Source organism: Chionomys nivalis, chromosome 18 (assembly GCF_950005125.1).
Source record: "Chionomys nivalis chromosome 18, mChiNiv1.1, whole genome shotgun sequence".
NCBI lineage: Eukaryota > Metazoa > Chordata > Mammalia > Rodentia > Cricetidae > Chionomys > Chionomys nivalis.
The window spans coordinates 42,484,969-42,511,285 of record NC_080103.1 but is presented as its reverse complement, the minus strand read 5'-3'; the positions used below and the strand labels follow the sequence as shown (position 1 = coordinate 42,511,285).

General features: G+C 36.9%; 1 protein-coding gene across 3 annotated transcripts in view; it reads right to left on the bottom strand.

Moving 5' to 3' along the window:
- Tbck (TBC1 domain containing kinase) overlaps window positions 1-26,317 on the bottom strand; it is a 136,240-nt gene that overhangs the window by 41,698 nt on the left and 68,225 nt on the right. For 2 of the 3 annotated variants that reach the window (XM_057793406.1, XM_057793405.1), the window contains exons 21-23: window positions 22,061-22,097; window positions 20,734-20,895; window positions 5,163-5,338 (exon numbers count right to left, since the gene is read on the bottom strand). In XM_057793406.1, the coding sequence (XP_057649389.1) occupies window positions 5,163-5,338; window positions 20,734-20,895; window positions 22,061-22,097 (375 nt within the window). Of the gene's footprint in view, window positions 1-4,186; window positions 4,257-5,162; window positions 5,339-20,733; window positions 20,896-22,060; window positions 22,098-26,317 lie in introns of those variants that run through there. The other variant, XM_057793407.1, reaches the window with a different exon arrangement.

Below are 26,317 nucleotides of genomic sequence, written 5' to 3'. Positions count from 1 at the left end.
ATGAAAACTCACGGCAACATGCCTCTAAAAGTATACAGCAAAAACTCTCTAGTACCAGATTTCACACCTGCACAGATGAAATACAATACACCACAAAGAATATTTTAAATGGTTATTTAAAAGCTCAATGAAACCCAAGAGAAAACAAACTATTAAATGAAATTAGAAAGATAATTGAGATATGAACTAGAAATTCTGCAGAGACAGATTTTTAAATTTGTGGAAATGAAGAGATAAATATGTCAACTAAAATATTGTTTAAAGCCTCTGTAATAGACTAGGTTATGTAGAAAAAGAACATCTGCACTGAAGCCAGGTCTTCTGAAATAGCCCAGATACATCACACCCTCAAACAATGAAGTATGCATTCAAGACCTTTAGGAGAACATTAAACAAACAAATATCCACATTTTTGGATATTCGAAAGAAAGGCAAAAAGAAAGAAGTTAATGACAAAAACTGTTTAATGAAGTCAGAGTAGAATATTCTCCCAACTATGGGCAAGACATAATAGCCACACTTAGGAGGCATACAGAACAACAGATAGACAAGATCAGACTCTACATGTCTTGTTATAGTCAAACCGTCAAAAGTTCAGAGTAAAAAAAGATCTCCAAATCTTATAAGAGAAAGGCACCAAAACATATCCAAGGTTTCTATATTACACAGCTTTATTTTCCAGTAAAACCAAAAAAATCCCACAAAAAAAAAAACTTTTCTAGAAGGAAATGGCAAAGCATATTTCTAATTCTGAAAAAGAAGACATTGTCATTAAGAACACTAACCCTAACAGGGTACCTTTCAGAACTGAAGGAGAAATAGAGCCTTTCTAAGAAAAATGAAACAGATTTATGATATCCTGATCAGTCTTACAAAAGACACTTAAGCCTATAAACGGTACAATGGCATCTTGGCCTTTGGCTAAGGTGTGTGTAAAACAGCTTTCATCATGGAAGAATACATCAGTAGAACAGATACACAAAGAGAATAAAAAGAAGCAGGCACTATCAAACCACAAAGAAGAACAGGAAAGGAACAAAAAAAAGTATTTCAAACAAAGATAATAACAGAAAGTAGTTAGTCCTTTTCTACCAATAATAATGAGTGAAAATGGACTGAATTCTTCAATTAAAAGACACAGACTAGTTGAATATATTTAAAAATAAAACTTAAACCAAACAACACATATTCAGTTTACATCACCTCTACAGACAAACAGATGGAAAATGATATTCCAAGCAATGGAACGCTGAAGCAAGCAGGAATAGCTATACTCGTGCTAGGCACAACAGACTTTAGGATAAAAAAAGTTAATATTGAGACAAAAAGTGCACCATCCAATGATCAAGGATCAAATCACTGTGAAGACATGGTGAGTTACACCTCTCTTCTGAGAAGCAGGGTAAAGAATAGCCTATAGAACAGAAGGAAACATTTCTCACTTTCTACCTGACAAAGGGCTGATGGCTAAAATATACAGAGAACACATACAGTAAAGAGGATACATGAAAAGCTAAATGCTCTGTTGTCCACCTACTAATTTGAACAGAATAATCAAATAATGTTTAGTTAGACTTTAAGTCAATATTTTACTCTTAATATTATGTTAGCAAGTTTATGTGTGTGTGTGTGTGTGTTTCTGTGCACTTTACTGTGAACAGTCCATCTTATTTAAAAGCACACAAGTGACTGCACATGTCAATGTATACCTAGTGACACTGGAAAGAAACAGTGAAATCTTGAGAAACTATGACTTTAGAGTTCTACGTGAGATAGATTAATTAGCTTGCTTCAACTCTCAAGCAGGGGATAAAACCACTTTAGAGATTAGTCTAGGGGAAGAGAATATACCCAAATACCTGCAAACTATGAAGCCCTGTGAGACTGCTTTTTTAACTGTTAAAATTACATAAAATTTATTATTGAGATTAAATTTTACACACTAGTACTTATATTTGACTTTTAGGAGCTATCCCATCATAAAGTATAAAAATGTTTGAAAGACACTAAACTCATTTAATTAACACGTAAAGCATTTGTTATAAAATTCAAGTCCATTCAGTGAACATTCTATTTGACTCATTTGACAATACTACGTGCAAATAGTTATCATTATGAAAAGGAAATAAAACTTAGTTTTTTAGATCTTGGGCTACTATATGTGTTCTTAATCAGGTTACTGTGAAAAAGAACAATAATTCTTGCTTTTTCACATATTGCATATAATTAAGTTATACTGTCCATAAACCCAAATGCTGATCAAATTTGCCAAAGAGATACAAAAAATATCTAAAGTTAACCACCATCTTTCCTAAAAAGCACATTCAGTTAAAAAAAATCCATTTGACCTTGCGGCTAGGAGAGCACAGCTGGCAAATGCTTAGGCTCTGCATACCAAAGGACGGCTCCATCCTGGCACCTCACGAACTGGGCCTGGGCTCTGCACCACTGGGGATGTGGACTCAGGAGGGCATCTGCCCAGATAGCTTGGGCTAAAATTGGCAAACTTCAGGCCCTACTAAAAGATAGTGTCTCAAAAATAAGATGGAACAACACCCGAAGTTGATCTCTGATTTCTGTATTCTCACCCTCCCCACCCCAAAACGAAAATCTTTCATCCTATTCATCAAAAGTCTGTATTTTTACTCACTGTCTTCTTTCTTCAACTAGTAAACTATGACCCAAATTCTCCAGTGAACCATTTTTTTTTAATTTTTTGCTATTTAAGGAAAAAACTGATGGGAGAGATCTTGGCAGGAGATGAAATAATTATTTTGGCAATTCTTTAGTGGCTTGAAAATCAAAACGGTATTACTAAGAAGTAAAGGTCAAAGTGAAATTTTAAACTGAAATTACTAGGGTAAAACTGCCAGAAAGATTCCTTCTCTTGAAAGCCAGCCTCCAACTCGTGCCCTGCCTTACTCCTTGTGCATCTGGAATGTCACATGACTGTGCTGCTGCTGACACAGCGAAGGGGATGGAATGCTGGAACACTACCCACCACACAAGTGAGTTAGATTCAGAAGATTATTGTCACAAAGTTCTATATAGTTTATAGTATTGAAATTTTTACTCCTTAGTTATCAAGCATGTAAAAATAATTGTTTCTAGCTTTGATTCTTGCTATACATCCCGCACTGAGTAGATACTTTGTACATTATTTGTAAAATGACTTTGCTAAGCATAGGTTATTATAGGATAATAACATAGAATAATCTTGCCAATTTGACAGGACTAAGAAATGCATAAAAGACAGTGAACACACTGCTTTGTGTGTTTGTGACATTTTCAGAGATGAGCAGATCAAGAGCTTCCTGAATTAATGAATGAATGAAACCACTGGTGTGTTCCTAACATGCTGCCATTATTGGGAGGTGGTGAGAGCAGCAGGCAGGGTCAAAGTGGAGAAAGTAAGTCACTATGGCTCTGTCCCCGGGCTGTGCTTTGCCTGACCTCTTTCTATATCTCCTATCCCTGCTTTCCGGCTCATCATCAACTACTCTGTTCCACTACACAGCTCCTGATATAACAGACTGACACCTTTGAAACTGCAAGCCAAAATCCATCTTCATTCTTGAGTGTCTCTGTATTTAGTCATGAAAATAAGGTATGTAATACATAGGTAGGCACTTGTAAGTGGAGAGACTGGATTATTCAATGTTATATGACAAAAAATAAATGGGGTCAAAATTGAAGCCAACTCTATGAAACAGTAAACATGTTTTTTCTACCATAGAAGATTTTTTAAGAATCTAACATAAGCTGGCCATGGAGCTGTAGACTTTAATCCTAGTATGTGGGAGGTGGACGTAGGAGAACTTCTGTGAGTTTAAGACCAGCCTGTTCTACATAATAGTTCCAGGCCAACTGGGGACACACAGGAAGATCTTATCTCAACAACAACAGCAGCAACAACAACAAAAATGAAAGAGAGGAAAAAGACTAACACAACAGTATAGCATTACATGAATCTAAATTGTGATTACCCCTAATTTTATTGAGTATGCTGCAGCACACACCCATTTTCTACCTACTTTCCTTTATATTAGCATTTAAATTTGAACCCTCAAAAACATGGGAAAGTGCACAAAATTTCATATTAAAAACATTTTATATAGGGGCTGTAGGGCTGGCTCAGCAGTGTGGAGTGCTTGCTGTTTTTCCAAATGACTGGGGTTCACTTCTCAGCACCTACATGGTGGCTCAAAGACATCTATAATTCCAGTTCCATAGGATCAGACACACTCTTCTGACCTCTGAGGGCATGAGGCACATATGTGACATACATACATATAAGCATGCAAAACATTAATATATATAAATAAAATTTGAAGAGTAATTTTAAGATAACATCTTAAATATTTCCCGTTTATCTGAATTAATACCAATCCTCCCCTTGGGAGGACTATTCCACTTTTGAAAGATGAGTGAAAATATTTATTTCCTCATACAGGTTCTTATTCTTATTTCTCAAGATCATTTAGTAACTTCTTACAACCTTTTTCACATATACCCATGAAGCTGTCAACTCTTTATCACCCAGGTTCCTTATTAATAAATACAGTTTGGCTGCAACTGGAAACGTGAAAACACCCCTTTTTCATATTTTAAAGTCTATCCCATTAAATTAACTAAAACAATGCATATGTATTACCTAAAATTTAATTGCATGAAAATAAATTAAGATAATGTAAGACTGGAATATTTGGAACATATAAGTTGTAAATAGCTAGCTTGAATGAATTGTAAGTGTATTTAATAAGAAGGCCAATACTGAAAAGTATAATGGGATAGTGTTCCAAACCTTGTTTCCTTTGTTATGTACAAATAAGTTCCTATTACAGCAACAACCCTTAACAATGCTGTATTAAATATTTTCCCTTTGCTTCTGTGATATCATATGACAAGTTGGTGTGTTACTAGTTAGTATGCTTATGTGGAAAATAAAATAAAGCTTGTCATTAGAGGACTATGCCCAAACCTTCCTCACTGTAACATGAAAGGAGACAGAGGTCTTCTGAAATAACCATGTGGACACAGTCATACATGAGGAAATAGCCACCTTAAAGAACATAAGTGGCACTATTATGAACACTAATGATACCAGGACACACCAACAACCCACCCTTTAGGATTTATAACTGATATCTGCTAGTACATACCAGGTCTGTCTTTGGAGGATCTGTACAATCCACAGAGAAGTAAGGTGCTGAGCTCCGGACGCCGCTGCTCTCAGAAGCTGGTTTTGGAGGCTGAGCATGCTGTCTGTACGTAGCACTTTTAGGAGTCCAACAAAACAGATTGACTGACTCTCGTACACAGCGTTCAATGTCGATTTCTAGAGAGAAAATGAGGAAATGGAAAATCTATAGAATTTGGACTGCATTGTTAAAATAAAAATTCCTGTTTGTATATGTATATGAATAAGATGAAAGCTAAGTAGAAAAGAATCCAACAAAACAAAGTAGATATTAATGAGTATATTAATGACTGGAAGGCTAGGAGATATTTTTTATTATATACACATCTGTATTTAAACATATATACATGTTATTATGTATGATTTATTTGACATTTTTATGTATGCATGAATGGTTTTGTGTATTTCAGGATATCATCTAAATATCATAAAATATGATTTATTTAATAATCTTAGACATTTACTCAAATAAATATTTCTTCTTTGCAAAGCAAAGTAGAGGCTTGGATGTAGGAATAGGTAAACAAGAGACTCAGATGCTGATTCACCGCGGCTTGTAAAATATACTCAAAGTTTCAAAGCTGTTTAGTAAATAAAACATAATACATTCAGAAAAAAAATTGATCAAAACCCCAATGTAGGCATTTTTCCATCATTTATAATTTCTTGGGTTAAATGAGGTTTTAGGTAGAAATCAAATGAACTCAATTAAAATGATTTTAAAAAGAAAATTTTCTTAGAATTTTTTCTCAGCTTTGATGCAGAGGCAATGCATATGTGTGGTCATCACTACTATAAACCATTGTTTTGACTGGACTGTAACCAGGAAGCCAACAATTTTGATGAACAATTAACCATTTCTACATGAAGGTGGAGCAAGGCAGTAGAAATTCCAGGTGACTGAGATGGAGCCTAGCACTGCTACTTTTGCCTCTTCTTCTTTCCTAAAGCAGGAAATAGAACTATTCTCACTTTGTCCGCAGAAGTCCAATTGTGTTGCTTCAGATAAGCAATGGATAAAAATATATATTTAAAATTCAAACAGATAAGTTTTTCACTTCTCTTTAAGGAGAAGAGGAAGCAGGCATGAAATAGATTTGGTGGATGGTGTGTGGCTTACCAGCCTGATTGCACGGAGAAACGCCTTGTCTGATAAGGCACACTTCTGATTGGGGCTAGCTGGCAGTAAGTGGGCTGGCAGAATATTTAATTCCTGTCCTTCTCGTTCTCTTTTGCTATTTCCTCTGCTGCATGTTTTCTGCCATTGATGTTCAACCCCATCACAGGCCCAAAGGCAGCAGAATCAAGTAACCACAGACCGAAAGTTCCAAATCTATGAACCAAAACCAATCTTATCTCTTTGAAAGTTGTTTCTCTCAAGTATTTTGCTATAGAGACAGAAAGCTAACAGTGCATGCTTCATGAATTTAGAACTGTTTCTCATCATGAAGAAGAGAATCTCTGGAGAAGGAAAAATAGCACTTATTGGGTTCCTACTACCTAACATGCCTTTATATTATAAGTTCTTGGTCCATTTAATTTTCACAATGAAGCTGAAGTCAGGCTGTTCCACTCCAGCCACTTCTGTTGGGAGAATGAGCTAAAACATTAGGAAGCAAAGTGATTGTTAAGTGTGTTGCTTGGGCAGAATGTCTGAGCTACTAAAGGATTTTGGGCATCCTGATTCATTTAGATTTGGAATATAAACAGCAGTTCTGGAAAGACCAGCTACTCAATTAAACTTTATCTGCTCTTAGAAATTTTTGTCAACTTCACAGATGGTTACTTCCATGGCTATGTGAAGAGATCAGATTTTAGATTTCATCATTCCTCCTTATTCCTACCACAAAATTCTATAAAGAGTTAAGAAAGATTTGAAACATGAGTTTATTTGAATCTGATGTTAATACAGTGAAATGTATTTTTAAAAAATTTCTACCATTACCATCCTGAAGTCAAACACCAACTAACAAAAAATAAAAATTTAAGAGTTGTCTCCATGTTTACAAAGAAAGATGAACATTAAAAAAACTTATAACTAAAATAATTGAGATTAAACACTTATTAGCTAAAGAGAAGATATGACCATTTATATAAATTCTATTTAATACTATGTAGTCCACAAAGAAAAAGCATTTCAGTCTACAGATTTTGCAGTTCGACTCTTCAAATTAGGTTGACACATCTGTCATCCAGCAAGAGCTTCAGATTGAGCCAGTGATCCATATCAGCAGCACAGTTCCACCCGTCACTGGCAAAGGAAAATGCCAGTCTGTATCTGATTTCAAAGGATGCTCCTAGCTCTGCATGAGGTGTACAGTGAACCCTGAAAATGTGCGGAGGGCTGCCCAGTTTGACTCTGCCTGTCAGTACTGGCAGATATCCCTGTCTCCATCACCTAACGTGTCCATCTTTAAATATGCCCAGTGTGTTTCCCCAGAATTAAAACAAAATGCAAATGTATCTTATAACTGTACGACATGTAATCATTTCTATAGAGCAAGCTCTTGCCTACAGCACTGGTATATTTTTTAAACCTTACGTTTGTAAATTAAGTATGAATCCTTATATCTCCCAGAAAAACTGAGATTTTTTTAATATGATAAAAAGCACATTTTCATGTGTTTCTTTTTATTGATTTTTTTTGCCTTATTATTTCTTTTTTACATTTCTTGTTTTCTACATCAGCAAAGTCACGTTAAAAAGCTATCTCTCTTTAAGTCCTCACTTCCTTTGTCTGAAGAGCTCCTTAGAACCCTGCTTCCCCGATACTCTTCACTATTATCTAAGTGATTTTGGTTCTCCCCTTCCTTCCTTCCTTCCTTCCTTCCTTCCTTCCTTCCTTCCTTCCTTCCTTCCTTCCTTCCTTCCTTCCTTCCTTTCTTCCTTCCTCCTTCTCTTTCTTCCTTCCTTCCTTCCTTTTTCTTTTTATGAACAGAGATAAGGTATTCATTTTCTTGATTCACTTCATCCTGACATATGTCACTTTCTAGAAGTCTCGATGAGGATACACAGAAGGTAACACACCTCTGTATCTTGACTTTGCCTCTGATAATAGCTTTCCTAGCTAAGGAACTTCAGGGTTGGGTCCTCTTCCTTTTGAGCCACGACAGACTCTCCTGTCTTCTCTAAGAAGTAGGTGAGACTTGAATTTGAGAAAATTTTCATGTGATTATTCCTTTTGTGTGCTTTCACGATCTCTGCATCCTCAAATTTCATAATAATTTTAAAAAAACCTACTTCCCAGAGTAGGGGTTTTTATGTTAGAAAAGTTTAGAAAGTGCATAAACTTTAAAAATGATTTAAAGTTGGTAAAGTAGAGAATACATTGCCAAGAGTTTCTATTCACACCATGGTTTTCAAAGAAAGAAACAGTAACATTGTAAAAGTTTGAGTCTAAGTCTAAACACTATTTCTCCACGCAAACAGGAAAAGGTTACTCTACTGCTCATTTAGTGAGTTCATACAGCACCCAAAGTGTATTACTAGTCCTTACAAAGAGGACCGATGGCTCAGAAACTTGGGAGTTTGTTCCAGATTTGTAGTTAGTTAGATCTACAAAGCTATGTTCTTGGACTAAGTTTTAAAAAATTTAAACCATGCTGGGTGGTGGTGTAAGCCTTTAATCCCAGCACTCTGTGAGTTCAAGGGCAGCCAGGTCTACAAAGTGAGTTGCAGGACAGGCTTCAAAGTTACACAGAGAGACCCTGTCTTGAAAAAACTCAAAACAAAACAAAAACCTTTAAACCAGATACACATTAATAAAGAATAAAATCAAAAAAAGACAGAAAGAAGACCCATTAGGTATTTATGGCTCTGGAATAAAGGCCAAGCTCTTTAAAGAAAAATAATAAAAGCAAGACTATAATTTATGTCTATCAATGCCAAGTATACAATCAACAATGATACCTAAAGCAGAAAATTCAGTATTTGTTTTTCATGATTGAGAAACAAATAAAAAGAAACAGAACAAAAATTATCTAGATATTGAACTTGACCGATAAGGGTACTAATGTAATTACAATCATCTCAAGGGCTTAAAAGGAAAATACTCAAGGTAAATAGATAAAACAAAATAAAGAGCAACTTAAAACGCTGCACATGAGAACACTCACTGAAGTAACCGAAAGGACTTGAAGGAAAACCAGAGAACCACAGTGAGCGACAACAGGCAAACTGCCATGGGCCACGACAAGGCAGCCCTGAATTATCAGACACAGCCAAGAGCAGCAGCCGCGGCCAACACTGAGAAGACTCGCTGCGGCTCTCTAGTATGTTCACTAGACAGCTGTGAACACTAACATCACATACATTGCGGGGCTATTGCAAGTGTAGTTGGAAAATATTAACAACATTGCAAGCCACAGAAGGTCAGCGAAATGAGCACTCCTACAAAAGTCGTACATTTCCCACCAAGTCGTACTGTATCAACTCTGCGTAAACTGCAGTCAGCCAGACACCACAATCTCTAGAGAAATGACTGGTATATAAACACAAACTATAAGCCAATAAAGGTATTAAGATAAATTAAAAAAATGTTATTAGTTTACCATTTTCTGTATTAGCCCCATCTCATACATATCTGCATTCTCGGTGCAGGCCCCTTTACTGGGGGTCTTTTTACTGAGCAGATCTTTTAAAGGGATGTCTGAGGTCACCTATGTAGAACGAGAGACCTCCTTCCACTCTAAGTGCTTTCCCACTTCTAGCCCCACAAATCCCTTCAAGTCCATACATTAGAGGGGCTTCTTGCTAACTAATAGTTCTTGACAGCGAATGAGCCCTATGACTCTGCTGATCCAGCTGACTTTCTTGGCCATGGGTGAGATGGACCTTTCTCCAGGTTCCCTCCTTTCTAATGTTATTTCAGTAAACAATTTAAAGTTGACTATAACTTTCAGTTAGCAGTCTTACCATACTTTACAATTCAATTCCAGCTCTTCAGTTCCCTTATTTTACTTCATCTTATTAAAACTTAAAAAGTCTGATTGTCAAAACAAACAACGCAGGAAACAAAACCCACTGCCTGTAAAGCTCTTCTATGTTGATAAATGAGGACAGGAGGACACTAGTTGCTAGGGAGGGCTGCACATTTATTAGAAGGTACAATGAAGAGGTTTTCTGGGCTGATTATTCTGTATCCTCACTAGAGTGGGATTTGCATATCTGCTGATAACCGTAAAATGCATTGAATTATATAATTCAGCTCTATATATCTCACTAACATATGTCTAAATAGAAGAAATAAAAACAATTCTATACTCCTTTCCTTTAAATTTCTTTATGTGTGATATTTACAGATTACAATGAAGACACTCAATTTAGAGTTGTATATTAATTGTACAAATAACTGTACACAGCTTCAGTTTTCAAAAAGACAATTTTTTGTATGAGAAAATGTTTTGCCTACATGTATATATGTGAGCCACGAGCATGCTTTAGAAGTCAGAAGAAGGCATCGGATTCCTTGAAAACAGTTACAGATGGTTGTGAGCCACCATGAAGGTGAAGGGAACTGAACCCGGGTCCTCTGCAATGGTAGTGCACTCTGAGCCATTTCTGGTGCCACAGCTTCATTTTTTATACTACAAATATGTTAGTATAGGGATGGTTGTCAGGGCAATAACCTACTGTTTTTTATTTTTAATATTTTTATCTTTGAGAATTTCACACAATATATTTTGATCATATTCTTTCCCCTCCTCAAACTCTTTCTAGATCTACCCTGACTACATGCCAACTTCATGTTCTTTCTTAGAAAAAAACAAAAAACTGTAACAAAGCAAGCACAAAAGCACATGGAGTTGATTCTGTGTTGACCAGCTCCTCCTGAGCATGTGACCAGGCACTGAGTATGGTTGGTATTATACCTGGTATCACCCCACTGAAGAAAACTGATTTTCCCTCTCCTGGCATGCTCAACATTGCAAATCCCTTGTTGTCTAGAGGTGGGACTTTATGTGCACTTCCCCTTCTCTTTATTGGGATTTCATCTGGCTTTAACTTGTACAGGTTTTATGCATATTGTCACAGTCTCTGTATGTTCATATGGGCATCAGTTCCTCCACATAGAATTTGTAAAAAGAAGATAGTATAAACTCTAAGTACTGATATCTTATGACATGAAAACCTTCCAAAAATACTATAGCAGGACTCTAAACTACATACAGCAAGAGGCGATAACAGGCTTATCTGACTAGCAGAGAACACAATGGACAGAATAAAACCCTCTACACAGAAAAGGGCATGATACTCTGAGGTTGACAACACCTTTACCACCCATTATGTCTTCAGATGGAGAGGAACTAAATGAATAGTTATGATAGAGATTCAAAGAAAGACACAATAACCTCCAGGAACCCAGAAGCCCACGTTTAAGGACGGCTTGTAAGGAGCACGGTCTCTGTGCGATGAGTACGAGCAAGAGCAGAACTCCGCATCATGGACAGAGAGGCACTGCGCATCACTCAGGATTTTGTCATGAAGTTCATTTTGGTAAAGACTGCAATTCAATGAGAACTCTTTCATCATATTCTTGAATGTACTCCTGGATATCTCTCTTCCTGATTCTTAGTGCACAGTATTGTGAAGGTACCCACCACGTCTTCCATACCACAGTGGGAATAATTTTCTAAAATGAACATGATATCCTAACTTCTCCTTCTCATCACTTTCAGATGACGCACAGAGTAATGGTCAGGTCATTCAGAATGTCAAGTGATGCCCCTAAGGAGCTCTCTGCCAGTGCCACCAGTTTTTGTCACCATCACTACCTCAGCACATCTAGCTCAGCTGTCTCTACCTTTCACCCCAACCCCTCATCACTTTATTTGCCTCCTACCTGCATTAGGGTAATGTACAGTTTCACATCTGTATTGTCTTTGTGCTATTTTCTCAGTTCCTAGTATTTTATCCCAATCCTGTAAAAGGTGTAAGATATCTTATTTATTTCTATGCCCCAAGTGCACAGTGCAAATGGCAAGTTTAGGTATCATAGACAGTGAGCAAGGATTTTTTTCAGCCAGTTCATGTACTTTGGATATATCCCAGCTTGAAAATACCGAGGCAAACCTGGTGAGTTTTCTCAGAGCTAAGCATTAGTGCATGTTTTCCAATCACGGTTAGACTCTTGCCTTGTCATTTTGTTCTACATGTGGCACTTTTTATACTCATTATCTATTGGAGTTTAGCCTTGCTGACACTATTACTGATTCAAATAAGATTTTTTTTAACTGTGTGTCCCTTTTATATACTTTTCTTCACGTACATAGATCATGTCTATGTTGAACAACCTGAAGGGAAAAACACCCCTTCATATTTGAGATGAGCGAAGAAAGAACTACTTGATATTTACAGCATTATATTCTCTTTAACTAGGGTGTTTTCAATGGAAACTGTTTTACCTAAGCTTAACCAATTATAGGCCATTTTGCACTCTAATTTTCAAATTACGCTGATAATTTTATCACTCAAAAACCTTCACTAGCATTCCAGTTCCTCAGCTATCTGCCCTACACACATTTACAGCTTAATCCACTACCTTGCCTAACACCATACCCATCAATACCCTAAACTTGGTTTCCACTCTCAGCTTCTGTTAATGTAGAGGAATCCACCCAAACACTTAACATTCTGCCAGATTTCAAATCCTGCCGATTCCACAGAGCAAATCTTTGAGGGAAATTGAACTCCCTAATTGAAAAGATTAGAGAATCAAAACCATCAGTAGTTAAGTAACCTGCTCAAACAATGCAATTATAATTCATGTAATTAAGATAACTCAAAAGGGTCAGTCACCTTTAAATGATTTATTCAATAATGCTATGAGCCAAATAGCAAGGAATAGAAACCAGCAACAAACTAGTTATACACATATATACACATATGCTATCAGGTATGCACACACTCTTTGTAGGAAGTCTGCAGTATGTATGGAATGAATGGATGGTTATATATTTATATGCAATTTTGGAAATGCCTAAGATGAAAGAAGGTATAATGTTTTGGGATTCTGCTCTAATTCACTCCCTTTTCAAATAGTCTGCGTACATATAATTACTGGCACAGTTCCCAATGCACCTACCATTCCTGCTGCTTACTGCCTGTAATGAAGCGATATATAACAAAAAATGCGATAAACAGTTCCGATGCATGGGCACTTAGGCAGGTTTTCTACTCTTCATGTGTCTTTATCAGTTGTGGAGGAGCAGAGAGACACACAGCACAAAGCAGCAGGTGCTGCTGAACGGCAAGTATCACACCTCAGAAAGAACTAAGAGGCAGCAGGGAAGACAGCACAGGGGCAGGTACAGGTATTTCCCCTCTCTTTAACACTTCTAGGTGAATCAGAAACAAAACAGGAGCTTTTGATTTTTGTGGCAACTAGGGCAAATTTGAACCTGTGTTCAAATTTGATAAGCACTTTCTAGGCAACTGGTGAGAAGTTAAATGGTTTTAATTTCTCAAAGTATTTCTTTCTTTCTTTTTTTTTTTTTTTTTTTGAGACAGAGTTTCTCTGTAGCTTTGGTTCCTGTCCTGGAACTAGCTCTTGTAGACCAGGCTGGCCTCCAACTCACAGAGATCCGCCTGCCTCTGCCTCCCAAGTGCTAGGATTAAAGGCGTGCGCCACTACATATAGTTTCTTATATTAAACATGTTTTATATGAAGAATGTTTTAGTCACCCCCTTCTCGCTTCCATTTTTAGAAGTAAACTGCTACAGACACTGGCATTCTAGCCCTCTTCACCCAGTCTGGTCTGGCTGCTTGCTTTTAAAATTGCATTTACTTAGCATTGACTCAACAGATTCACGGTATTCTGAGGGCCACATGGTGGTCAAGAAGTTATTTTCCATTCTGATGAAGGCCACAGTTTAAACAGGCAGCATATCAGAGTCCTTTCAGAGTAGATGGACAGGAGAGATGGAACAAGACCCACAAGTGATATTATTTTACTAAAGCTACAAATCACATTCAGAAAATACATGATAAACACCAGTTTAAAAATGTAAAAACAGTTTGGTCTTTAAATTCTTCCTTGTGGTATCACCAGTGAATGCAAGAAATTTAAAAAATAGTTTGATTTTTAAAAAAGATTCATTTTACTTTATGTATATGAGTATTTTTCCTGCATGTACATCTGTGTACCATCTGCATGTCTGGTGCCTTCAGAGGTCAGAGAAGGGTGCTGGACCCCTTGGAATTGGAGTTAAAAGGGGTTATGTACCACATAGGTGCTAGGAACCAGCACTGTGCTCTCAATAGCTAAGTCATCTCTCTAGCCCTAGTTTCTCATTTTTAATTTATGAGTAGTTTTAATATATATTTTATAAATTTTGAGTGACTTGAAAATCAAGATGCATATAAATAATCAAAAATAAGACCAATAAAACTAATTTTATTAGTGGTGTGATGAATAAAGTATGTTAACATTGATATAAATTATCAGATAATATTTTGACTGTCCATTCACTGATAACTGTCCTAAGTCACAGCACAAATACCATGTCTTCTTCTCATGGGTTAAATATTTTATATTTCTGATATTTTGAATTAATAAATGAAAATATATTTTTGGTAAAACATTAAATTGATCTATGCTTTTGACCAAATGCATGTTTGTCTTCTAATACAAAGCCTTATGCTCTCATAAATTCCCTCAAATTCTGCATCAGATAGAGTGATGAAATGTAAAACTGAAAATTCAGATATCTTACATATCTAAAAACACACAGAAAAGAATCCGGCTAAATGAACAAATTACTATTAACATGCATATTATTGCTTTCTATTCCCAATCTACTGTATTTCTTCTTCTAAAATGAACAAAATGGAGACTGTAGTAGTATACATACATACTTGACCCCACAATGGCATAGAATGGATCCTGAGCCTGTGTATACCAGGCAAAAGTTCTATCTCTGAGTGACATACCCAGTACTTCAAAAACACATTTAATAGCTAAAATATCACTCAGATAAAATGTTAAATTTGTACCTACTCTGAAATATGAGCTTATTGATTTGAAGTTTGTATAATATCAGTTCAGGAGAGAGGTGGCAACATTAAGAGGGATAAAGAGAACACAGAAAAGGTAGAGCACTCTAAAGTATGTAGAAATATGGTTTCTGCTAGCTATTCAAGTCTAATGGTGCCTACTGTCCACACACTGTCATGTAGGAACAGAGTACTGTGCTTGGACTTTTGACTTAGAAGACAGAATTATTTTATTTTTTACAGATAACCTAACCTTTTAAATAATAAAAAAATTTATCTGAGTGGGTGTGGTGGTTTGAATGTAACTGGCCCTAATAAGTTCATAGAGAGTGGCACTATTAGAAGGTGTGGCTTTATTGATGGTATGGCCTTTTGGAAGAAGCGTATGACTGTGAGGTGGGCTTTGAGATTTCATCTATGCTCAAGCCTCACAATGTATCTCAGACCACTTCCTGTTGCCTGCAGATCAAGATGTAGCTCCTTCTTCATTCTAAGCTCTTTCTCCAGCATCATGTCTACCTGCATGCTGCCATGTCTCACAATGATGATAATGACTAACCCTCTGAAACTGTAAGTCAACAATTAGATGTCTTCCTTCATAAGAGTTACCGTGGTCATGGTGTCTCTTCACAGCAATAGAAACCTTAACAAAGACAAGTTGGTTCCAGGGTAACAACTGGGGTATCACTGTGATAGGCCTAACCATGTTTATGATAGGAGGAATTTGGACTTTGATACTTTGGACTAGATAAGCAGTGGAATGCTTTAAGGACTGCTAAATGGGAAATACTAGTAGGAGCGTGGAACATTTGAAATACGAGGGGCTGCCTCAAGAGGTTTCAGATGAAAAGAATTTTAGTATGTTCCCCAGAGATTGTTCTTGTAGTTATTTTGGTGAAGGAAGTAGCTGCCTTTTGCCCTTGTCCGAAGAGTATGCCTAAGGCTAAAGTGAAGAGATTCAGACTAATTATGTTGGCAGGGGAAATCTCAAAACAGCCTAGTATTGACACTGTTGTGTGGTTATTAAACTGGTCATTCTTATATAGATTTATGATGAAAAGGAGTAGGTTGAGCATGGAAAATAAAAAATGTATAATCTGAGGAGAAAAGGGGCACCAGGAACGGGAATGGATCTAAGTCCTGTATTCAGGGAGGCAAACAGATAAAGAAATAGAATGAGGTAATGGTGACCTCAGGACAAGATCTCACCTAGCTAAGTTTCTAAGTTTCTGTGAAAAGGAACTAAAGAAAAGCTTAGAGCTGGGTGTAGTGTGGTGGCAACACCTTTAATCCCAGCACTTGGATGGCAGAGGCTGGTGAATCTCTGAGTTTGAGGCCAACCTGGTCTACAGCTCTAGTTTCAGGACAGCCAAACATAGGCAGTGAAGGAAACCACTGAAAATCAAAAACTGGAAAAGATATAATTCAATGTGGGGGTCATGTTCCAGCCTCAGTAAGCAGAGAATTTGGCAGCTCTGGTCAAGGGGTTCTAGAGTTAAGGGTACAAGAAAAGGGCTATGGAATTTGTCTTCATGACTAAGGAAAGCCATTGAGGACAGGCATGTGTCAGCGGTATACCTAAATGGAAGCCTAGAGAGGCCGCTGTGTGAATCTGAAATTGAAGCCTGGTTTGCCTTGGAGACACCAGTGATGAAGATGCCAAAGCCATGGGATTCCTGCCAAGGAAAGCTGCTAACAGGGAGTGGAACCAGCCCAAGAGGAAAAAATGTATTGCAGTTAACAAAGCTGAAAGGAATTGGAAATCTGAAGAACATTTTGACACCAGGTACGAAGATACAGAATTTGGAGTTTGCCCAGCTGGTTTTTGGTCTTGCTTTGGTTCAGTATGTCCTCACTGTGCTCTGTTCCTATGTTTTGGAATGGTAATGTATATCCTGTGCCGTTATATGTTAGAATATGTGATCTGTTTTTTGATGTTATAGAGGATTATAGGCAAGAGATTACATGAATCTCAAAAAGGACTTTGAACTTTTAAACATTATTGAGACCCTGATAAACTATGGGGACTTTTAAAGTTGGACTAAATGCATTTTGCATCATGACACTGTTACAAGCTCATGGTGACAAGAGTGGAATGTGGTGGTGGGAATGTAATTGGCCCCAATAACCTCACAGGGAGAGGCACTATTAGGAGGTGTGGTTTTGTTGGAGTAGGTGTAGCCTTCTTGGAGGAAGTGTGTCACTGTGGGCCTGGTCTTTAAGTTCTCACATATGCTGAAGCTACGCCCAGTGTCTCAGTCCACTTCCTTTTGCTTCCAGATCAATATGTAGAACTCTCACCTCCTTCCCCAGCACTATGTCTGCCTGCATGCTGCCATGTCCTGCCAAGATAATAGACTAAACCTCTGAAACTGTATGCCACTCATTTAAATTTTTTTTTTTACAAGAGTTGCCGTGGTCATGGTGTCTCTTCACAGCAACAGAAACCCTAACAAGAGAGTGGGTAATGAGCCTATTTCAAGAGAAATTAAGTTGAACAGAGTGTTCTCAACCACATGGGCTGGGCCTTCCCACTTAAATCATTTATTAAAATGCCCTACAGGTTTGCCTATGACATGGTCTTATGGAGGCATCTTCTCCATTGAAGCTCCAATCTCTCTGATTATGCTTGTGTGTGCCAAGTTACATAAAACTTGCCAGTACACATAACTAATATGTTGTGACATGAACAAACCAGGTGACCTGGCTGCATGTTCCACACTTTTAACCACTTGGCTATTGGGACATTCTTTGTAGAAGGAGCTAAAACTGATGACTTTTCTGTTTACAACTTACCACTGAAGAGTTCTCTACTATTATGAATAAGATCTAGAATAGTGAATTTGATTCATCCCAGTCTGTAGTTAATTCATTCTGATTACTTTTAAAAATTCTTTGAGATTTCCCTGCAACATAACATACTCAGTGAGCTAAATTCAATGTAGATCCAGCCCTAAATTAGAAGTACAATATAGTTAGCCCATCTATCCTTTGTAGGTAGATGAGAAAAACAATTTGTTTCAAAAAGTGCTCAACATTTATGTCATCTAACACTTTGAATGTGTTAGTTTGTGTGTGTGTGTGTGTATCTGCATTCAAATTTAGGGCTGCCCATGGCTACTTCCAAAGTCCTTCAATCATAGTTGGGGAACAAAATATGCTGAAAAATGAAATCTCTTTAAATCTATGTGAGAAAAACATTACACTCTAGTACAATATGATAAAATACATGGATTACTTAAGGGTAAAGTTTATATCAAAACCTTTTATGCTACTTTAGGAAGGTCATGTATTTCTTACTAGCTTTCTCTGGAACAAGAATCATATACAGTGACAATAAATAGTGATGAGCAAGAAAAACAGCAGTGGACCAGGGCAGTTCAGGTCATTAGGAAGCATCCTGTTTTCAAGATCAAGGGAAGTTTACCTTCTCAACTATTTGGTTCTAACAAGTGTGAATTCTAACCTTCCAATTCAGAGGTTTTTAAAAACTGTAGGAGTTGTGTTAGCAGTGGTCACTAATTTACACACAAGACACTATCACAGATACTTTCACCAGCATTTATGGGAACACTTATGCTTGGAAGGAAAGCAACTCAGTCTACTTGATTTGAAAATGCACAATCAGCATTTCCAATACTTTTTTAAAAAATATTTATTTATTTATTATGTATACAATATTCTGTCTGTGTGTATGCCTGCAGGCCAGAAGAGGGTACCAGACCCCATTACAGGTGGTTGTGAGCCACCATGTGGTTGCTGGGAATTGAACTCAGGACCTTTGGAAGAGCAGGCAATGCTCTTAAACTCTGAGCCATCTCTCCAGCCCTCCAATACTTATTTTTATAACTGACCAAGAAATTCTTTTAATCCTAATTAATCATCCCCTGTTTACTTTGGCAAGCTGGGGATGACAAGAAAACATCTGTGGGGCATAGCTTCTAAGTTTGTGAAATTTGTTTCTTTGTTCCTATTTAGACCAACTCCCAAGCCACAGGACCTTGATTTTTCACCATCTCCAAGAAAACAATTGAAAAATAAAACCCTATTATTTATTAATATAAAACTATTATTTGTTAATATAAGAAATAGCTTATTTTAATTAAATTTGATGAATTAGAAAACATTTTAATTTGGAAAAAGAAGGGGGAAAATTTTAAATTATTCCAAGGCATTTGATTATTTTTGCTCTTAAAGGATAAAGACTATTTTAACAGAAAGGTGATAAGTAGGAAGTATCCACTAAATAAAAGCAAAGGTAGACTCCTTATTTCTCTTGTTTTGTTTTTGTTTTTTGAGACAGGGTTTCTCTGTGGCTTTGGAGTCTTTCCTGGAACCAACTCTTGTAGACCAGGCTGGCCTCAAACTCACGGAGATCCACCTGCCTCTGCCTCCCAAGTGCTGGGATTAAAGGCATGCACCACCACTACCTGGCCCTTATTTCTCTTAAAAGTGCCTGATAAATATATAACCTCAAAGCCTGTGATCATTAGTCTTTTGTTTGGTGTTCAGGTACTTTATCTTGGACAATTTTAACTGTTCTTGTTATTACACTCTTGTGCCTGACTGAAAATATAGAGGGCAGCAGTAGAACCAGCAAAAAATCATGGTACCTGAAATTTTCTGTGAAAAAGTAAAAATTTTGTATTTATTTGTATTCTATTTTTTATGAGTGTTTGTTTGCATGCCTGCATGTGCACCACATGTGTGCTGGTGCCCACAGAGGCAGGAGGAGGGCATGGGATCCTTTAGAGCTGGAATTACAGATGGTTGTTAGTCCCCCTGTGAGTGCTGGAAACCAAATCTGGGTCCTCTGCAAGATCAACAAGTTGTCTTAACTGCTGAGTCTTTAGCTCAAATTTTGTATCTTAAAAACATTTAGTTTATTCATAAAGAAGTTTCCCCAACTTTATAGATATGTAGTCATATAAACTTTATCTTTTCAGCATCAAGAATCAAATCATAGCTGTCTTCTGTAGTTTGGCATCGAAACATTCTGCACAAGGGTTTGGAACTTCCCCTTGTGAATACCTCACACAGCTTAGTCACTATCTTCTATTACATAATGTATTTCTATAGTGTTTGACTTGTTTTCCTAAAAGGACAGTGCTTCCTGTTCTTAAACTGTCAAGTTGTTACCAAGCAGCTGTGTCTAGGCGGGAGCAAAGTTCCATGTGAATACCATCCTTATATAAACACATTCTCAAACACCTTCCTGAGTGCCCTTTATTTACTCTCCATCAGCTGAAGATAAATGGCTGAGTCCAAAGCAAAGGGTAAATATGTTACTCCCCCACAGCCATGACCTTTTACCCTTTTAGTGGCAATACTGTGATGGAAATAATCCACAGTGGCTTAGTATGACCCACATTAGTTTCTGCATTCCTGGGCTAGCAAACAGCACTGATTGTCCTGCCACTGAAAATAGGGTCCAGGCAGAAGAGATTCTGAAGGCTGAATGATTTTCTCAAATGGCTAAGATAACACATTATTTTACAGTCAAAATTGCATTTAGTGATTGCTTCATTCAGTCACATACCTGGTAAGTCAGAAAAGAGAAGGATGCATTCATTGAAGCCATTAGCCAAGAGCCGGTCCCGCAGCTGCTGGAGGATGGCTACTCCAATACAGAACGGGAAAGAGGAATTTCCAAGTAGCAATGTATCCCAGAGGTGGAAAATTTTGTGCAGTGGAAATACATCTGTAGAAAGAGTTTTAAAAATGTATCTAAACAAAAACCAAATTTCTCAAAAATAAAATAGCTGCACTGTTAGATATATGACTATTATTACTTCAAGGTCAAGGCTGTTGTTTAAGAGCAAATGTGTTAAACTGTGTTGATAAAATGCATGACTATAAATTTTTCAAATATTTTTATTTGTGCATGCGTGTTTGTGTGTGTATGTGTGTGTGTGTGTGTGTGTGTGTTTGGGTGCATATGCACATGCACATACATGCAAGTGTCTATGGGTCAGTCTATGGAGAACATGAGACCTCCTCAAGCTTGAATTACAGGGAGCTGTGAGGCACCCAGTAATGGTACTGGGAACCAAACTGGTGCTCGGCAAGAGCAGCAAGTTCTCTTAATGACTCAGCCAATTCTCTAGCCCCTGACTCTATTAATTTTACAGCTTCCTAAGGCCCTATAGTAAACTGTTAGCAGATTGGTCAGACATTATATTTTCTGACTCCCATTAACAATTTATATATATTTCAGAATTTCTCCCAGAACTTTCAATAACATTATCCACACAAGTTTATATCTGTAAAAGAACCTATAACATTTCCATTGTGCATCATATAACAACTGCTTTATTAAATTCCTACCAAAATTCTAATAAAAAAGTAACTTCTTTTTCACTTAATAGTACTGTGAATATCTTTCTATGCCCATGCAGGAAACTGTTTCAAAATGTTAGTTCACGTATGTGCACTGCGTTTAAGCATGGATGTCCCCCCTTCCATTATAGCCACACTGTAAGTGATTAAAGCACTACATAGTCATATGATTAATCTCTAGAGGATTCCCAGATAGGAAGTAAAACCATGAGTTAATAAAGAACATCTAGAAAGCAAGCCAATTCAGTTGAAAACTGGCCTCAAAGGCTTGCTGTAAATACTAGAGTTGATGCTAAATTCTCTTAAGAAGAAATAAAGCTGTGTATGACATGCGAAGAGTTTATTCCTTCCCAATGTTCTTTTTAAAGCCAGAACACTTGAAATCATTGTCTATAAATTACATCATGTTAGAATTTTATAAAGATGCACATTACATTTACTTAATATTCTCGTAACTATTAAATTCTGAGGAAGAATGAGGCGCTTTAGGTAACACTAAAAGGGAAATGGTAAGAAATGGTACTTACGAGTGAACATGGTAAGAAACCAAGGGATGGCATAGAGCTGGGAGCAGACCAGGAGCACAGGACATGGACAAAGAGAACAGAAAAGGCATAATTAGAATGATCATCACCAAGCTTAATGGCTTAAAAGTTTTGTTATATTCCACTAAAAAACATGAAAGAATACAGGTAACTAAAGTTATTATCACAAATACATTATTACATTTTTCAATGAGTATGCTTATGACCATGGCCAAATCAAATGCAATAATAGTACATAGTGCATAATTTTTAGCTACAGAAAAAATATTTCTCAGATTTTAAAGTTCCTTACGATAGTTAATTTTTGCTGCTAAGCTGACAGAATATTAGGATACTCAGATAAATGAATACACATTATTTTGGGATGCCTCTGAGTATGTTTTCAGGTGGAACTAACTTTTGAAAAGTGCTAAGCGGACTGTTCTCTCAGTATGAGTAGGTATCACCCAGTCCACTGAGGACCCTGTAGAGAAGGAGTGGAGGAAGAATAAACCTGCCCTCTTTGTTCTGCCTCTCTGCTTGAATTGGACATTTCATTTCATCTGTACCTGTTCTTGGACTGGGCTGTTGATAGCAAGTCTTAAAAATAATTTGTGAGTGAATGCAGGCTACAATTAAACAAAGCCTTAGACTACCTACTTAGGTCAACACCCTACCTGCACCTATCAATTAGACATTTATGAGGGAGTAGCCTGCCATCTGGGCATTGTATACACAAGAGTGCGTATGCTATCAAAAGGCCAGTTCATTATAATATAAATACTATAACAAAACAATGAACACTGATTTCCACATCATCACGGGCTTGAGCTGACAGGCTGAGAATTCTTTCCAGAGATGTTACAAATGTAACAAAGGGAGTTCAGAATGATATGTGGCTTCAAAGCAATTAGTGTATAGTATACAAAATATGATCTAGGAAAGTATAAATTCTGTATCTTTATTTAAAGACGTGGGGTGATTTAATCACATTATTTGACCTTTATTTTAAGGACAAAGCATCAATTATATTACCACTGACCATTTTGATGAGAGTCAATTGTTTGTCACTAAGAATCATTGGATAAATTTTATTAGTGCTACTACTACACTTTGCATAATTCATTCTGAGCACTTCTGTTCATCATCCAACACAAAATGTTTGTTCTGCATGCAAAGGAACCAGATGTGTTAAAGAGACTGAAATACTTTGTAGTTATGTGGTATAACAGCAAGGTAGTGGCTAGGGCATTAATGGCAAAGCTTCAAAAGCTGATGGTAACTTGTGGGTAAAGGTTACTTCACTCTTCATTCATTCATTCATTCATTCATTCATTCAACAAACATGGACTGAACACTTAACACATGCCAAGACTGTTGGCAGACATACAGGATAGGGTAGTGACTAGGTTAGTCATAGTTCTAAGACCTATGGAGCGAAGAGTAAAGAGCAACATTTACTTATTTCATAGTTTTTCATTTCATTCCAACTGGGCTTTTGACGGTACCCACCAAAGAAACTGTGTCCTAGACATTGATGGCTTTCATGCTATTAAATCTTTCTGTTAATCTTTTTTTAAAACCATTCAGTAAGGTCAGACATTGTTGACCCCTCCCACTTTATGAGAACACATTTTCTTCTTATTTGGCTTCAAGACAACATATGCATCTTCTTTTCTTCTAACTTTTTATTTTTCTGCTTCTTATCCATTTTGTTTGTTTGCTTGCCCCCTCCCCTTAATTTTTTTCATTCTTCTGGTTTTGAAATGCAGGACTGTTACAGTTTGGGTTCTAGAAACTTTATTTTTTCTATTTTTCTTCAAATACTAATTGTAGTATGAACGCTGGCATATTTTCAACTCTAGCCCAAGCTCTCTCCCATAAATTCTAAACATACATTTCAAAATGCCTATTTATATCTCAGCGTATATGTCAAACATTTATCATCTATCTATCCATCTATCGTCTATCTATCATCTATCTATCCATCATCTATCTATCTATCCATCATCTATCTATCTATCCATCTATCTATCTATCCATCTATCTATCTATCCATCTATCTATCTATCTATCTATCTATCTATCTATCCATCCATTATCTATCCATCTATCTATCTATCTGCCATTTATCTGTCATCTATCTATCTTCACTTGAACTCTTGAGACTTCCTCCAAACTCTGTACTCCAAACATATATTTCTACATCCGATTAAGAACACCTTTTCCTTCTGCTTGCTAAGACAAAAACAATTTTGCAATTGTTCATAACTCCTCTCTTCTTAAACACTGTGTATCTGCTACCAGCAGTCTTGCTGTCCTACTTTCAAAATACTTATCTGTGACTAGTGAAAATTCCTCATTACCACTTTTTTTGTTGTTGTTGTTTTTGTTTTGTTTTTTTTTGGTTTTTTGAGACAGGGTTTCTCTGTAGCTTTGGTGCCTGTCCTGGAACTAGCTCTTGTAGACCAGGCTGGCCTCGAACTCCCAGAGATCCGCCTGCCTCTGCCTCCCGAGTGCTGGGATTAAAGGCGCGCGCCACCACCGCCCGGCAGTCCTCATTACCACTATTGCTAATATCCAGATCAAAGCCAGCATATCTTATGCCCTTCTTGTTCCATAGCTATAACAAACCTACGATATTCTGTCCTTCCCTGTTCTTGGATTTCATCCAGTAAGATGTCAGAATGATCTTGTTGCGATGTAACAATGGCAGTTACTATTCTATTGAAAATCCTTTTTTTTTTTGGTGCTAAAATAAAGCCAGTGGTGATGATGTATCCATAACACTAGAAGTCCTCTTCCCTCCATTTTCTGCCATGTGACCTCATATTTGCTCATCGGGCTCCATTTACAGTGGATATTCCTTCACCATCTCTGGTATATATTAAAATTTTTTATGTTTAAGAATTTTCTCAGTATGTATATTGTCCAAGTACCTGGAGGCCAGAGGAGAGAGTCAGATCCCCTGAACTGGAGTTACAGAGGATTGTGAGCCACCATATGGTGCTGAACAAAGAACTTGAGCCCTCATTGGAAGCATCATCAAATCAACTTTATAAGACACACACTTCAATAACACTTACTTTTGAAGTGTTTACAATTAGGAGAGTGAAACTTATTCCAGTGTTATTAGAACAGTGATAATCCAGATTCAAAGATTCAATTAACATATTTAAGATAACTCAGTGACCCTGAGGTAAGGTTACTAGCACCAGATACTTTTTTTTTTTTTTTTTTTTTTTTTTGGTTTTTCGAGACAGGGTTTTTCTGTACCTTTTGGTTCCTGTCCTGAAACTAGCTCTTGTAGACCAGGCTGGCCTCGAACTCCCAGAGATCCGCCTGCCTCTGCCTCCTGAGTGCTGGGATTAAAGGCGTGCGCCACCACTGCCCGGCTGCACCAGATATTTCTTACCAATAAAATTAAGACCAGGGAAAAATAATGATACCATGTGAAACATAATTCTATTGTTTTTCCATTATTTTTCATTTTAAAATATTTTTTAATTCATTTTTTGAGGGGGTGTTTTGGACTTGGATATTGAGTTCAAAGTCAGTAAAGCATTGTGACATAAATATATCCTTAGCCTTCTTTTAACATTCTATTTTCAGACTCATCTAAGTTGTCTAGGCTGCTTCTAAACCCAAGACTCTCTGTAACAAAGGTAAGTCATTTAGCTTTTGAATCTTTTGCCTCAACCTCCCAAGTAGCTGGGATGATAGAATTGTTTCTATGAGGCCCCAGCTTAATTCATATCCTTTGTCTTAAGCATTTTTTCAAACTATTAGTATAGTTTAGAGTCTGATATGCATAAAGATATTGGAATAATATACTTTTGAATAACAGATTTTATTTTTAATGGCTCTAAGTATTGAAATATTTCATTATAAATACAAAAATACATGATTATTCAAGTTAGAAGCAAAAAAAAAATCAATAAAATGTTGTCTATGTTCAGAGTATTCTCCGGATCAGATGCAAGCCTGACTTGGCAAAGGACTTGTCTGTAGCTAAGTAAATGCTGCCCCCTAGCAACAGTCAGCAGGAACTGACAACATTTAGTCAGTGTTCTCTGTACTGTGTAACATTGGCAAAACCAGAAGCCAGTGGGCTCATAAATACTTTTCTGTGTTATATATTATTTGAAAAATAGAATATAGTTCTTGCAATTATAGATATGTCACCTTCTACAAATCTATAAATGTTTTCTTAAAGTATCTATGATCTCATTTAAATTATGTTGTGAAATTTTATTTTAG